This window comes from Rousettus aegyptiacus, unplaced genomic scaffold (assembly GCF_014176215.1).
Source record: "Rousettus aegyptiacus isolate mRouAeg1 unplaced genomic scaffold, mRouAeg1.p scaffold_m13_p_6, whole genome shotgun sequence".
Taxonomy (NCBI): Eukaryota; Metazoa; Chordata; class Mammalia; order Chiroptera; family Pteropodidae; genus Rousettus; species Rousettus aegyptiacus.
In genome coordinates, this window is record NW_023416309.1 from 106,475,339 (window position 1) to 106,490,072 (window position 14,734).

Consider the following 14,734-nt stretch of genomic DNA (forward strand, 5'->3'; position numbering starts at 1 on the left):
GCTCCGTTAGGGTCGGTAACCGTACAGTCAGGGGACACCGATTAGCTTCGCATCCTTGTGGGAGTAACTTCTTGGAGCGTCAACTTCCAAATCCGTGAACTGAGGGACAATGGTGGTACTCCCAGAATCGAAAGGTTTGATTGATGATGTCAGTAAAGTTAAGATTCCAGTGGCCAGCATATGGCAAACCCTCAGTACCTCTTCGTTCTTATTATTTATGGCTCACGAAGTCCAATTGCTGACTCCTACACACCCCCTGGCAAGCCATTCTTTTTCGAGTCATGTTCCGAAGAATCCACAGGTAATGAAACTGATTGTAATCACTAAAATGAAAACCGTTCGTGCTGGAATGGGACTGACTGCGAGTGTAATCTTTGCTATTCAGGACCTTGTAGATCATTGGGACCTGTCGGTGCACTCAGTATGGCAATGTCATATTTTAGTATAGCGCAACACCCACTCTATTCAGTTTTGCTTAGGAACCTAGGGGTGCTGCAGCCCAACATTTTCAGCTGAGTGACTCTAAGCGAGCCCCAAGCGGTCTTGGTACTTCAGTTTCTGGATTTTAAAAATTAGAGAAAGAATGGCCGAAAGCGCTAGGCGTGAATGAATAATTGGGAAAGTCACATCTGAGTATTCGACCAAGTACAACAACTGGCTGTGTGGGGAATAGCACTGGTAATGTGTCAACACTATTATTTTTATTAATATTACTTTCAATAAGTTTTTACATGTTTGCTTTGTTTTCAACACTCTGTTAAGTGCCGTCCCTGTGGCTTGATTTTAACCCATCATCAGACTTAGGCAGCTGACACTCATCCTCCTTTTATAGGTGAAGACATTTGAGAGAGGAACAGAGCACGGGAAGGAACCATCCAAGGTTTCACAACACTTATAGGCACACACTGGCCCACTTTGCAAGTAGAGCTCATCCAAAGATGGTATTTGCCACAAGAGAGTTGGCAGGAAACCCACCTCTCTCCAGCCTTGCCAACCACACACCACTGACTTTTGCCCATGCCTAGTTAGAGGTTGCCTTCACCTTGTTCCCTCAATCCCGGTGAGATCAAGCTTGAAAACCCCTGCTTTTTTCAATCCTCTAGGGAAAGCAAAGAGAGGGAGCGCACTGCATTGCCATGGTAATCAAATCCCCCCCAAACAAAACTAACTCTGTTTAGTTCTAAATCCAAACAAAAGAACCTTTGGAGTCTGGAGTACAGAACCAGAAAAATTAGGAAATTAAGTAAAGGGTTCCTTTCCTCTCTTAACCTCTTCTGTTGCATCTGTCACAACCCAAGTGGCAGCAGAGACCCTTGGCCCTTCACTTACAGTGGGCAAGGCTGTAATGATGGCCTTAAAAAGTCCCTCAGCATCTTCTGGGGAAATAAATTGGCTCTGAGAGCCATCCTCACTGCTCTCTTTTCCAGCCACCTCCCTTAGGGTCATTTGCATGAAAACAGATTCTTTTGTACAAAGTTGGCCTGCCTGTTCTCTGTCAACATTTATAGTCCTTCTTGTCTTCATGTTGGGTTGCTAGGCAGATATGACCCTGGCTTGCAAATAAGCTCACTGCATTTACCAGCCTGTGAGAACTTCAACTTGGGGTAAGTAGATTGAAAGGAACCTTGTCTGGAGCTCAGAGAGGAGCAAGCCTGCTTTTAAAGGCTGGGTCTTCAGAGCTGCTGGTTAATGGGAGGAGCATTTGAGGGCGCTTCTGCGGAAGGCAGAGTTTTGATTTCTCAGAACATCATCTCTTTCCTAAATTTGACTGAGAACCTGCTGGTGTGCAGGCCTCGTGCTCCATTAGTCTTGCACAGTTGGCCTTTTTCCTCTTAACCAGAGCCAGGAATGTTCCAGGGGACCCTGCCCCAGCTGTAAACTTCTCTGGGGGAATGTTGAAATATCACGTCAGGGAAACTGCCTTCTTCAAGTCAATATGTACCATCCCCCAATTCCATCTTGCTAAAGATGAATTTCCAATAAAATTATCTTATGCTTATTAATAATTTGTCAAAATTTATATGTCGTTTTATTATAATTTATTACTCTCTAGTAATTGTAATAGTAACTCAATCCAAAGGGGATTTATTTATTTTTTTTAATGCTTGGAGTAAAGTGAAATATTAAATTTCAATTTGTATACAATATCCATATTTTAGAGAAATAGGATAAGGTAATTAAATACTTTTAACCATAAAAGTCTATTGTACTGAGGTAGAATGGAAACACAGTTTTGAAATCAATGGTATAAAATTTCCAAACTAATGGGAAATGTTCTCATATAATTTCTAAATAAATGATGATGGTTTTCAAATTGCTCTGGTGTTTATATTACACTGGATACACTTAAAAGACTGATTTAATAATTTTATTATGAAAGTAACATTGACAGATATGATCACAATGATATCTTTCGCAGCTAGGGTGATGATAAAACGCCGAAGATCACTTAAAACCGTGTGAGGGTGGCACGGATTGAACGTTTGTGTCCCTGTCCCCGTCCCCAAATTCATCGGTCGAAGGCCTAGCCCCCAATGTGACGGTATTTGGAAATGAGGCCTTCGGGAGGAGTGAGGGTTAGAAAATGTCACGAGCGTGTGGCTCTTATGATGAGATTGGTGCCTTTATAAGAAGAAGAAGAAGAAAGAAATCTCTCAGAGACCACACACTGAGCCAACTGCCTTGGAAGGATACAGCAAAGAGGCAGCCTTCTGCAAGCCAGGAAGAGAACTCTCACTAGAACCTGGCCTTACTGGCACCCAGACTTCAGACTTCCGGCCTCTAGAAATGTGAGAAAATAAGTTTCTGTTGTTTAAGCCACATGATCTATGTATTTTGTTATGGCAGCTGAGCTGACTAATGCAGAGGGTGTTTATTGTAACTCTAAACTCTTGTAGAGGATTTGCAAGCAAAAAACTCTGTAGGCCTCTGAGTATGGTTCGTAGTAATATGAAGACAAGAAAGATATGCTCCCTGCCTTCATGGATAAGTTCTCCCTGGGGAGATAAAACAAACCTGAGTCACCACAGTGGACCGTGCAAGGCCGGGCAGAGGGTATGTAATGGAGTGGTATGACGTAAGATGCTAGAAACACAAGGTCACGTGACGAGGGGCTCTGGAGTCTGACCTTGAATCTCAGTTTTGTCTTCCCTAGCTGTGTCACCTTGGGCACATTAGTTAACTTCTCTTTACCTCAGTCTGCTCTTCCGTGAAAGGGGGAGAGTAATAATCCCTCCCATGTAGGGTTATCGTGAGGGGGCTCTTAGCATTGGGGGGCTGGTTAACCGAGGTAATGTGTGTAGGAGTTTAGCGGCGTAGCTTCATGGTGAGGCTCTGGAACTCTTGCCTGGAAAGTTGAGGAGGATGGAGATCAGTAAAACCTGGAGCCAGCAGGAAAAGGCCTTGCAGGGACTGGCAAGGGGCAGTGCAGATCAACAGCATGAGAGGAAGGCAGGAGGTGAGAGGGAACATGCTAGATTTGGGGACAGGTAAGTCCCCTCTCCACCCATGGCTGTAGGGGACGTGGCATTCTGACTTTTATTATGCCTGGTTACTCTTCCGCATGGTATTGATGCTATCTCACTGGGTGTGTTCCATTCATTCTGGAATAAGTTTTGTTTGATTTCAACATCGATATTTGTTTCCAGCACTTCTCAGTCTTCAGAATTCCTTGCTCCTATAGTTTTGTCATCTTCTCACTACTTAAAAAGAAGAAAAAAATTAAAGAACATCGCCTCGAGGAAGTACCTATAAACTATCCCAAGCCTGTTGTAGAAATCCTAAAAACAAAACAAACGAACATGAGAATTCTCAGAACAAGTGCTTTAAATCGCATTGCTCAGAGGATAAATCCATGTCATATTAAACTTTTTATGACACAGTTGTGGGTCATGAAATCTAACTGGAAATATTGGAGAGTTCTGTGTACGGGACCATTGGGTTTTGCCCCAATTAAATCAGGCTTTCTTTGGATGATTTTTGACGTTGCCCATCCCCCACCCCACCATGTTCTTCAAGGCCCCAGGAATAAAAAACCTGCTCTCCTGCTACGTTTCCTGCCTAAAGGGCGATACCGGCTTTCCCCATCTTGTCTAAACACACGCACAGCCTGTCCTGCTGCTCCCTGGAGCAGGACGCAGCGTGAGGCCTCTTATTTTAACCCTCTGGGAGCAGTGCGTCTCGCATTTCCATACAGCTAGAGAGATGACATGAAGAAGAGCCAGAAGGGTGCTCCGGGACCGTGTCCTAGATAGGAGGCAAGGAGAGACCCTGTCCTACCATGGTTGGTGGAGAGCTGTAGTCTCCTTAGATGAGTCTGAATGTTCAGTGAGGGCACATGGCAGGACGAGGTATAGGAAGCATCCATCCTGCCATCCCACACCCACTGCATCTGCTCATCACAGCCCACTGATGGATGCAGTCATCTCCCAGGCCACAGGACCATACCCCAGAGGATGTGGTCCCTCCCTCCTTTCAAAGTGTCGACTGTCTGGTTCAGAAGATGGGACACGTGTGTGATTCTTACCCGAAGCAGCACTTCAACAAATGCACTTTTGCAAGTGAGAATCTCAGAAAAAGGGGAACTCACCGAGGTCGTCTGAAGTTTGGGAAGTGATGAGAGGAAGCTGGGTGTTCAGGGTGGGGTGGAGCAGGGTTGGGCATAGTTCACGTTAGATGCACTCACTTGGCAAATACTGTTTGCACGCCCTCTGTGCAAGGTATCGGGATTCTTCAGTGCATAAAACAGATAGACATCCTTGCCCTTAAGGAATTTACATCCTAGAGTTGCTGACTTTTCTTGCTGGAGCACCTCGCCCTGTATCATGGACAAATAGTTCTTCTGGGTGTTTCTGATATTAAAATGTATTTTCCACTTTCAATCACATCAGCAAAGGGAGATCTCCCTCACATGCCCTCTATGTCTCAACTTAAGCTCATACTGTTACATCGTACCAAATCAGATTTGCCGGTAGGCAGAGAATAATATTCCAAGGACCATGCCAGCTGTCCCCAGAGTCTGCTCAGGCAGTGAGACCTAGCTCAAGTCTTCCCCAAATGGTACACATAGTCATGGGATTGTGTTGCAAGGAACTATAGCACGGAGCTTTGAAAATGCAAGCCAGAATGACTCTTCACTTTCCCTTTGGCGTTGTTTGTGATCATGGTGTTTGTAGCTTCTGCCTTCTCTGGGTTCGGGATCCAACAGCAGAGCATGCTGACAAACATTCGTGACAAAGACTCAGCCCGGAGTGGCAAGGAGCCTGGATTTTCACCAGTCGCTTTGCTCGAGATTAATTTTAGAATGCTTCGGGCCTACACAGTACATTTTCTAAGTGTTCTCATGTTTGCTGTCGCTTCATCCTGAAAACAGTCGAGGGAGGGAATGACGGCCAACATTTCTGAGCACTTACTGAGAGCAGACGCTTGTGTCATATTGTTTCATTCTCCTGTTATGTTCGAGGTGGAGGAAGTTAACTGTGGCTTTGTTTTTCAGGTGAGTGGGGGAAACTGAGGCACAGAGCAATTCTGTAACTTCTCTTAAGGTCACACAGCTAGTGAATGACCATGCTGAATACTAGACACACCTTCTTCTGGGAGCAGGCCGGACATCCCAAAAGTTAGTTCCCCAAAAGGCAACTTTTCCAAGTAATGGCTTCACTGGGTTGAGCATTCCCGCCCAGTATTTTGGTTTTACCCTTACTTCTGCTTTGCCTTAGTCTGAGGTTGTCAGATTAAAAACTTAGCAGGAATCTGTCCTAGTCACACTTTGGAAAGGGAGAGCAAGCTCTGTCCTGTCTCTTATAAAGTCACTAATCCCTTTGTGAGGGCCCCACCCTCATGATCTCATCCAACCCTAATTACCTCCTGAGGGCCCCATCTCGAATACCATCACTTTGCGTGTTAAGGATTAATTTATGGATATGGGGAGCACGAAACCATTCGGTCTATACCAGAACCCAACATATTTCATCGTAGAGGTGGAACAGATCTGGGCAAAGGATAAAGCCGCAAAAATAGAAAAGATAGTACGTAGCGTTTAAGAGAAAGTTCTGTAGTCTCATGAAAAGGAAACTTTACCTTACGAACCACTGATCAATGTTAATATGACTCAGAGAAAGATAAAATGCCTGCCAAAAAATCAAACCCAGGTCTGATCTTACCTCCAGATCTATAACTCAGTTTACAAGGAAAATAGAAGGCTGGGGGGAACTATTTTAAATGACGCTATAGGGTACAATCAGCCAGATCCAAAATTAAGAAATTTTATGGGAAAAACAACTGACTTTATTGTGAGGACTGAATATATCCTTACAACGGAATATATTCTCACAACGAATATATTGTGAGAAGGTAGGGGGAGGAACTTAAAACGAAAAGAGAAAAGATGCAGGAACCAAATGCAGTGTGTGGTGGACTTTCTTTGGCTCTTGATTAGAACAAGTGAACTGTAAAATAAATATTGATGAGCAATCGAGGACATGTAAACACTGGACTTTTGATGATATTAAAAATTATTGGTATTAAAAGTGTTTAAAGGGGGCTAGTCGTGTAATTATAGTTATACTTTAAAAGAATCCTTATCTTTTATGGAACCATATAGAAATGTTTATGGATGAAATTTCATGATATCTGAGGTTTGCGTCAAAATTAAAATAATCTATTGTACGTGGAGGATGCGGGAAACAGAATTAGGAAAGGAAGTCTACGGCCATGTCACCCTGAACGTGCCCAATCTTGTCTGATTAGTACTTGTCTGGTTAGTACTTGAATGGGAGACCACCTAGGAAGACCGGGTGCTGTAGGCGTTGAAAAAAAAAAAAAGTAGGAAAACAAGACTGGCCACGTGTTGATAATTGTTGAATCTAGGTATTGGGTATACATGAGTTTCTCCACTTTCATGTTTGATAACTTCCATAATAAAATGTTTAATAAATAATAAGTAAATACCGCTTCGTAAAAAGTTCTTAAAAATTTGGCAGGAAATTGACCTTGAACCCTTTCCTTTGGACCACACCCCTCATGAGTTTTCTTTTCAGGCAGAGGATAGAATTTTAGAGAAAGGACGTTATGCAGAGCCCCATCTACTCTCTCTGTTTTTCCGACCTGATTTCAAGGACCAGATATAATTTCTGCAGGGCAACTGGGTTTTTTAGATGCATGGCCTGACGCCACCTGTACTCTCTCAGATTGGCCCCAGCCACATGGCATCCTTCTGTGACAGCCCCAACAGGTGGTTCCAGCGTACAGTCAGGCGAGATGTCATATGCCCCACGTGGATGAGTTTCCTGGCATCCTTGGGTTCACTGAAACGAGATTCCCAACAACAAGGTCTGGCTTGAGGTCTTCAGGCTTAAAAATAAAAAGCCTAGCATTTCAGTTATCTAAGTGGAATTGCCCTACTGGCCTGGATGGAGGCTTTCGATCAACAGTTTCCTTTGCTCTGGTTTATAAGATACACAGGTCCTGGGCATGTGATGTATTATACAATGACTAGTTAACAAACACTGCTGTGTGGTGTATTTAAACGTTTCTAAGAGAGTAGGTCCTAAACGTTCTCATCATGAGGACAGAAACATTTTTTTCCCTCTTTTTTAAAAATTGTATCTACATGAAGGGATGGATGTTAACTAAAATTACTGTGGTCATTGTTTCACAATATATGTAAGTGAGTCATGACGCTGTACCAACTTCGTCTTGCACAGTGCCATGTATCAATTCTAGGTCAGTAAAACCGAAAGAAAAATATATAACAGGAAAAAAAGATTTCCTTTGTATTTATCTTGAGGCCCCCCAGATACACTCCAAGAAAGCCATCTTTCAGAGCTGGGCCAGCCACGAGGACGCTGATTTCGTAGATGTTAATCCCCTCATTAACTGTCCTGGACACTGTGATAAGTGGATTTTCCTCTTCACTTGGATCTGGGTTTTAGGGTGAGGCAAAATTTAAGCAGGAGCTCATTGTCCGGGTCTCGGGAGGGCAGGGAGTGCCATGCCCTTACATCTCGTGCCCAGGGCACTTGGCTTGCCACACCCTAGCACTGCCTCACCTGGACTCACCTGGAATGAGGCAGTGGCTTCCTCACTTCTCAGCTCCCCTTCTTAGTCTCACTTGTTCTCAGCAGAGCGGGTGGGGGGGCGGCTGTCAGGATGAGGTCAGAGCTCCCCGCTCCGGGCTCCCCCCCTTGAATGGCCTCCCCTCCCGCTCAGAAGGCCCGTCTTCCTCCCGGCTCCCTCGAATGCTTGTCCTTGCTCGCACCGCTGCTGTTTCTGCGGCAGCGTATTTCGCTGCCCTTCCCGGTGCCAGCCTTTCGCTCTTGCTGGTTTCTCTGCCGGCCGGCCGGACGTCTCTGACATAACTTTCCATAGCCCCACAGCTTCCTCCCTTCTCTCCTACAGATCTTTCTACAAAGATCACCTTCGCGGTGAGATTGTCCCTGACCTCACTTGGCACCTGCTCACCCCCACACACTCCGGGATCCCCTCCCTGCTTTGATTTTCTCTCCGGCCCGCTCATTTTACCCGTTTCATTTCCTTCCCCTCAAGAAAGTAAGGGCCGTGAGGGCAACAGGTTCTGTGTTTCAGTCCTGCTGTACGCACAGCACCTAGATGGAGACCTGTCACCTAGTGACATTTGCTGGATGCGTGACAATGCGTGGAGGACTCATTTCAGACGACACGTAGGCAGCGGGTGTCCAGGCCCTCTTGGCAGCCTGGCCCAGCAGGCACACCACCAGGTTCTGATCGGCGGGTAAAACAACAGAGCTCAGCACGCAGAGGCCACCCCCCACCCCACAAGCGCCATTTTCCTTTCTGGCCTCAGCTCATCCGAAGCTTTGTCTCTGGAAAACCAACAGAGCTCTCTGCCAGAAAGGTGGCCTGGAACTTCTTGTCATTGCAGCTGTTGTCCAGGCTCGCTAGCGGGGCCGCCGGGCCACAGGGAGGCCCACGGGGAGCTGGGGTCAGGCGACGGGCTTCCGGCTCTGCTGTTCAGACACTGCAAAGCACATCCTCAGGTTGTCTCGTCCCATTCGCTTCTCAGCCCTTCTGGCCAACAGCCTGCCCGCTGGTGATATCGCTTCTTACGAGCGTCATTATCCATGAGCAAGCTCAGCACCTGAGGGAGGGAGTCCTGCTTTAAAATGGGGGTCGTAGAGAAGGACGCCCATCATCGCAAAGCTAATTGGCAGCTGAAGTCCACTGGGCTGCTGCCCGAGCAGCACTGGGGCAGGCCAGTGGTTCATACTGAGCTCAGCAAGGCTCCATCCCAGCCGGTTCTGCTGGGTCGAGCCGATGGGCCTTCCTTGTGGAGTTTGTTGAGTCAGGTGGTCAAGCAAGCACCTTCCGGCCCAGTGGAAAGAGGAGTAAATTTTCTACTTGCCAAGGACTCCCCCTTTCTTCCTTAGCTCCTTGCCTATGTCTACGTTCGTTTTTGAGGGGGGAGGTGATGGGTAAAGAAAAAGATGGAAAGTCACCCCAGATAAGGCACTGAGCTCCAGGTCTCAGCTTGGATTATAACAGTGACGTGCTCGGTCTCTCTGACTCTGTCTTGTTCAAATCTGTGTCATTCTTAGGGCATTCGGGCTCATAGCTCCTGCTTCAGACATGCTTATTGTTAGAGGAATTGTGCTTGGGGCTTGAGTTTTTATAAAGCGATCTCTCCCCTTTTCCCTTCCTTGACAAAAACCAAGCCTGAATTCTGTACTTTCTTAAGGTGGATTTGAGGAGCTACTACTAAGGCTTCTGTTTTCTTGGCACACTCTCGATCAATAAACCCTTCCTTACTCCAAACTCTTTTTGATGTTTGAGTTTTGGCCTCTCAAAGCATCGGATACACAGACTTTGGACCAGTAACAGGATCTTTTAACTACCCCTCAAGTTTTACTGAGGTATAATCAAATAAAAATTGTATATACTTATGGTGTACAACATGATGTTTTAATTATGAAATGATTACCACAAGGAAGCTAATTAACACAGCAATCACATCACATATTACCATTTATATTTTTTGTGGGGAAAACATTTTAGATCTACTCAGCAAGTTTCAAGTAAGCAATACAGTATTATTATTTTTATCATTTTTTTAAGGTAGCACATTATTTTATTTATATTTGTTAGTGAATGTGAAAGGCGTGAGGTGGTAAATGCATTTCTGAAAAGCACTATGATTAGGTTTTATTTAAATTTATAAGCTAGTATATTTCTGCTAAATCCAAAAGTCAGAGCTCAAATATTGAGTATACCTCTCTGATACTATACTCAGAGTGGGTGTAAAGAAGTAAAAAGTCAGTTTCATTCAGTACTAATGAATACTATGCCCCGTACATAAGATGGAGTTAAGTTAAAAGTCTAGCTTTATAACATACAAATTATTTTAGCATACCGGAGCGTATCTGTCCATTCACATTTAACCAACCATGTGTGCAATAGAGAATTATTAACTGTTCTCCATGCTGTACATTAGCTCTCCAGAAGTTATTCATCCTGCATAACAGGTCCCTATTTCCCCAACCCCCTGTCCCCAACAAGCACCATTCTACTCTCTGCTCCTGTGAGTGCTACTTTTTTAGATTCTCACATAAGTGCGATCGTGCAGTATTTGTCTTTCTGTGTCTGGCTTATTTCATTTGGCATAATGTTTTCTAGGTTCATCCAGGTTGTTGCAAATGACAGAATTTCCTTCTTGTTCAGGGCGACTAATATTCCGTTGTTTATATATATTATATACATGGCACGTTTTCTTTCTTTATCCATTCATCGGTGGACACTTAGGTTGTTTTCATATCTTGGTTAGTGTGAGAAATACTGCAGTAAATGTGGGGGTGCAGCTATCTCTGCAAGATAGTGATTTCATTTTTGGATAGATACCCAGAGGCGGGATTCCTGGATCATATGGTCATTATGTTTTTAATATTTTGAGGAACCTCCATATTTTTCATAACGTCAGCTTGGATCTTAATCAAAGTCTGTGGCTTGAAGTCCATTCTTAGAATGTCTGGTTTGCTTTTTCATTGTAGTTAAAAAAAAAATAATCAAGGGGGAAAGGATTAAATGTCCCCCTGGAAGTGTGGGCATGAAGGATAATGTGCCAGTGTACTGGCTAGATTAGCTATTCCCATTCTATGAAATAGAACGTTAGGTATTAATGCTTCTCTTTGGAAATCCTCAAAGGAATGTTTATCATGGAACGCGTAAGCACAACAATCTATGTTCCCACCTTAATTTTAGCTTCTCTTTTAAGTGATTTTTCTCCCCCTGCTGTCTTTCATGTTGGGTCATTCTGAAATGAATTAATGACCAAGAGTGAGTCCACTCTAGTGTTCCAAGCTAAGTCGCTTTAAGAAGAAAAGCTCCTGTGATTGTTGCTTATGGTCAGAAGCCAGCGGAATGAGGCTGGGGATCGACCAGCAGGTCCAGGGTGTTTGCTAGGCACCCCCCTTGTGCAAGAGTTCTTTCTTCTAGAAAGGGAGAAGTCTTTGGAGCCTCAAGATCAACAAATACCAGTTGAATCTAATTGAGTTTGAAATAATAACTCTCCTCTTGGAAGATGGGAAAAATCGGCATTTCTGAACAATTGATTCATGGGCCTCCAGATGAGCATGACTGTTTACTTGGACTTCCTTTTTTTTTTTTTTTTTGTTAAGTATGGATCTGCCCATCTTTCTAAGTTTCTTTGGATCTTCCAGAACTTGTATACCTCTGGCGAGCCCCGTCCGTTGGGGTCAGCCTGGCCTCTGGGCTGCCTTATCAGCTGGGCATTTCTTCCTAATGCAGGGGTCCCAACTAGAAGTGGTATCTGTCATAAAATAGCCCTAGTAGCATCTTCGGTGACAATTTGGTTCTCCTTTAATCTCCTCCAGAGGTGGGATGTTCAGTTGAGGTTTTTATTTTGTCCAGAGTTTCAAATCTTTCTTTCCTCAACTAACCCTATAAATTTAGGGCTTTTAAATGAACTGGGTTGGGGGCGGGGGTCATATGGTTTTATTTTATGATTCCCATTGAAAGCATAACCTTCAATTCCTGTCTTTCGAAACTGAACCAGATTTATTGTTTTTGTGTTAATTATCTCCAGGTAGGTTAGTTTTCTTCTAGGACCAGACTCAGGATATTTTCCCCTTCTAAGCATCTTGGTACACAAAGTGTGATCTAAAGATCAACAGTTTAGGCCTCACCTGGGAGCTCGTTAGAAATATAGATCCCAGGCCACAGCCTTAGGTATTGAACCTGCATCTTGACGGAATCCTCAGATGATTTATGTGTGCATTCCACTGTGAGACGCACCTGGTCGAGCCCGCCTTTAGATTTTCTTATTAAACTTACATTGTCAAGATGTGAAGAGACACATTTCCATGAAAAAAATTTTTAAAGTTTCTTCTAATATATTTATTATGAAACATTTCAAAATTACAGCAAAATTGGAAGAGGTCAGCAGAGAATGCCCATAGAATCTCCACCTGGATTCTACGGTGAACTTATTTTTTTTTTTTTTACATTTCCTTTTTCCCTAAATTAATGTCTGTCAAGAATTTTATATAGAAATGTTAATTTTCACTGTGACTGCCAGAAAGAATCATGTCTTGGTAATCGAGGTCTTACCCTTTCTTCTAGAATCCTCGGGGGGTTTGATAAGGTCACATTAGTTTGGGAATTCTTATGGATCAGGGAAGTGTGGTAGGTGGTGGGGGGGGGGGCACTGGGATCTTGCAGAGTTGGGTGCTGGTCTTTGCCCCGTTCAGACACCCAGCTCAGCATCCTCAGGAATACAGTGAGTGGGTTAGAGAGAGATCATCCCAACGGATTATAGGTCCGTTGCAAATCTTATCATCATCACTCTTTCTCAGGTGGAGAAACTGATGAACCAGTTAAATATTCGAATGAGAAGGAAAACATCTGTTGGCATGGAAAACTCATTATTTCCTAAGCTACTGAGTAAAACACAGCTGCACTGGCAGTTCTCACTCTGTTTTCTTGTCAATTTTTGTTCTTTCAGGAAACCTTACAGAAACATGAAGCCCTCAACCACCTGGAACTCAGAAACCCATTCGGGGCTGTCTGCGGCTTCTAGAACCTCCAGGTGTTTTGCAGATGTGAGGTTTCATCCTACACTCACCAGCTGGAGTCCTGAAAAGATGCAAGGCTTGTGCTTCGGTGCTAACATCCCTGAGCTCGGAGGGGTCACTTTCTAAGTGGCCAAAGGGCAGTTGTTCACACTGACGTCCGATTGCTGTGTGAAGCCAGTCATTGTACAGAGCTGTAGTGGGGAAAGCCACATTGAGGGGTTGCAAGTTTCCTGACTCTCTTGAATTAGGATTCCAGGTCGGGGACCTCATTTCTACAGCTCCCAACGTCCCTATAGGTACCACACCACCAGCACCACCTCCTGTAACATCAGTATCTTCTTGTAAACCCTCACTCTCCAGGGACTCCCTGCACTGCAGAAGGGGACTCTCGGAGACGTCTCCAGTGGTGGGCGGTCCACCACCATCATTGCAGACATTTGGAATTCTCTCCTCTTACCACCATGACCTGGCTTGTGCTAAAGGTGTTGTTGGTGGGAGTGAGTTTCTTGGGATGTTTTTATCCTCTTGTCGATTTTTACTTCGGTGGGGAAACGAGAGGCCAGAAACCAAATTTCGTGATCATTTTGGCAGATGACATGGGGTGGGGTGACCTGGGAGCAAACTGGGCAGCAGCAAAGGACACCGCCAACCTTGATAAGATGGCTGCCGAAGGAATGAGGTGAGTCTTCGGGAGGCCAAGCGAGCTTCTCTCTGTTACCCCACCTCTCTCGGGGGGAAGGGGGCAGTGTAAAGCGTTTGAAGAGCAAACGTTGGGTTTTTGTGGATTGAATTATGTGATTGATTTGGTTTGAAACCAATTCGGCCTCATGGGGGGATCCATCAATCCGTTTTTCTTCCATCCATCTGATAATATCCAGAGTCTGTGTATGTTAGGAAATGGGAATACAGAGGTGGACAGGTCCTTGGTGTCTGGTGGGGGAGACAGGGTAAATGGAAAGTAAGGATTACGGTCTCGTACATGAACCGCATGAGGAATTTTTGGAACTCCCAGGGAGGGTTTGGTGACATTTGAAGAATGACTGACAGGGAGGCACAGAAGGCGAGAGGGCTTACTTGTGGCTGACAGGAGGACTTACCAGTGCATTTAGGCCCGCGGACCCCACAGGGACTGCAGATGGGAGGGGACGTGCAGCTGGATGGGTCGCAATGTTCGCCAAGACCTTTGCTCAGACACCCAGCCCCTCTCCGCTCTCAGCCAGAGAGCAGTCCTCACTCAGCCTTCGGCCCTGTGGGTTTTCTTCTCAGGCTGATGTCGCGTTGTGTAGACGCCTCCACCGGCCCAGTGGGGTCTCTCCGGCCGGCTGGGGAGGACCACGCTGCGGCCTCTCTGCAGAGACTCCGCCACTTGCATCCTGGAGCCAGGAGCTTTGCCCTGAGACAGGGACCCTTGGGGTCTCTGCGTGTGGCTGCATCTTCCAGTCCCTCTTCCACACCTTGCCCAAGGTGAACTTTCGAGAAGCACTCCTCTGCTTCCAGTCCTTCCGAGGCGTTTTGTGAATGAAACACAGCCTCCGAGGGGCCGCCGGGGTGCGCTCGGCCCCTTCGCTTGCCGCTGGCCCCAGGCGTTGCCTTCCTTTTGGGGGCCAGACCAGTTCTTGCTGCTGCGCTTTCTACTGCCTCCGTTTAATTAGTTTCTATCCACCATTTGGGTT

At 45.3% G+C, this 14,734-nt stretch overlaps 1 protein-coding gene across 5 annotated transcripts in view; it reads left to right on the top strand.

The window, feature by feature from the left end:
• The window catches only part of ARSG (arylsulfatase G), a 109,813-nt gene that overhangs the window by 38,704 nt on the left and 56,375 nt on the right, over window positions 1–14,734 (top strand). For all 5 annotated transcript variants that reach the window (XM_036223787.1, XM_036223786.1, XM_036223782.1 and 2 more), the window contains exon 2: window positions 12,992–13,740. In XM_036223787.1, coding sequence (XP_036079680.1) covers window positions 13,523–13,740 — 218 coding nt within the window. In that variant the 5' untranslated portion in view covers window positions 12,992–13,522. The remainder of the gene's footprint in view (window positions 1–12,991; window positions 13,741–14,734) is intronic.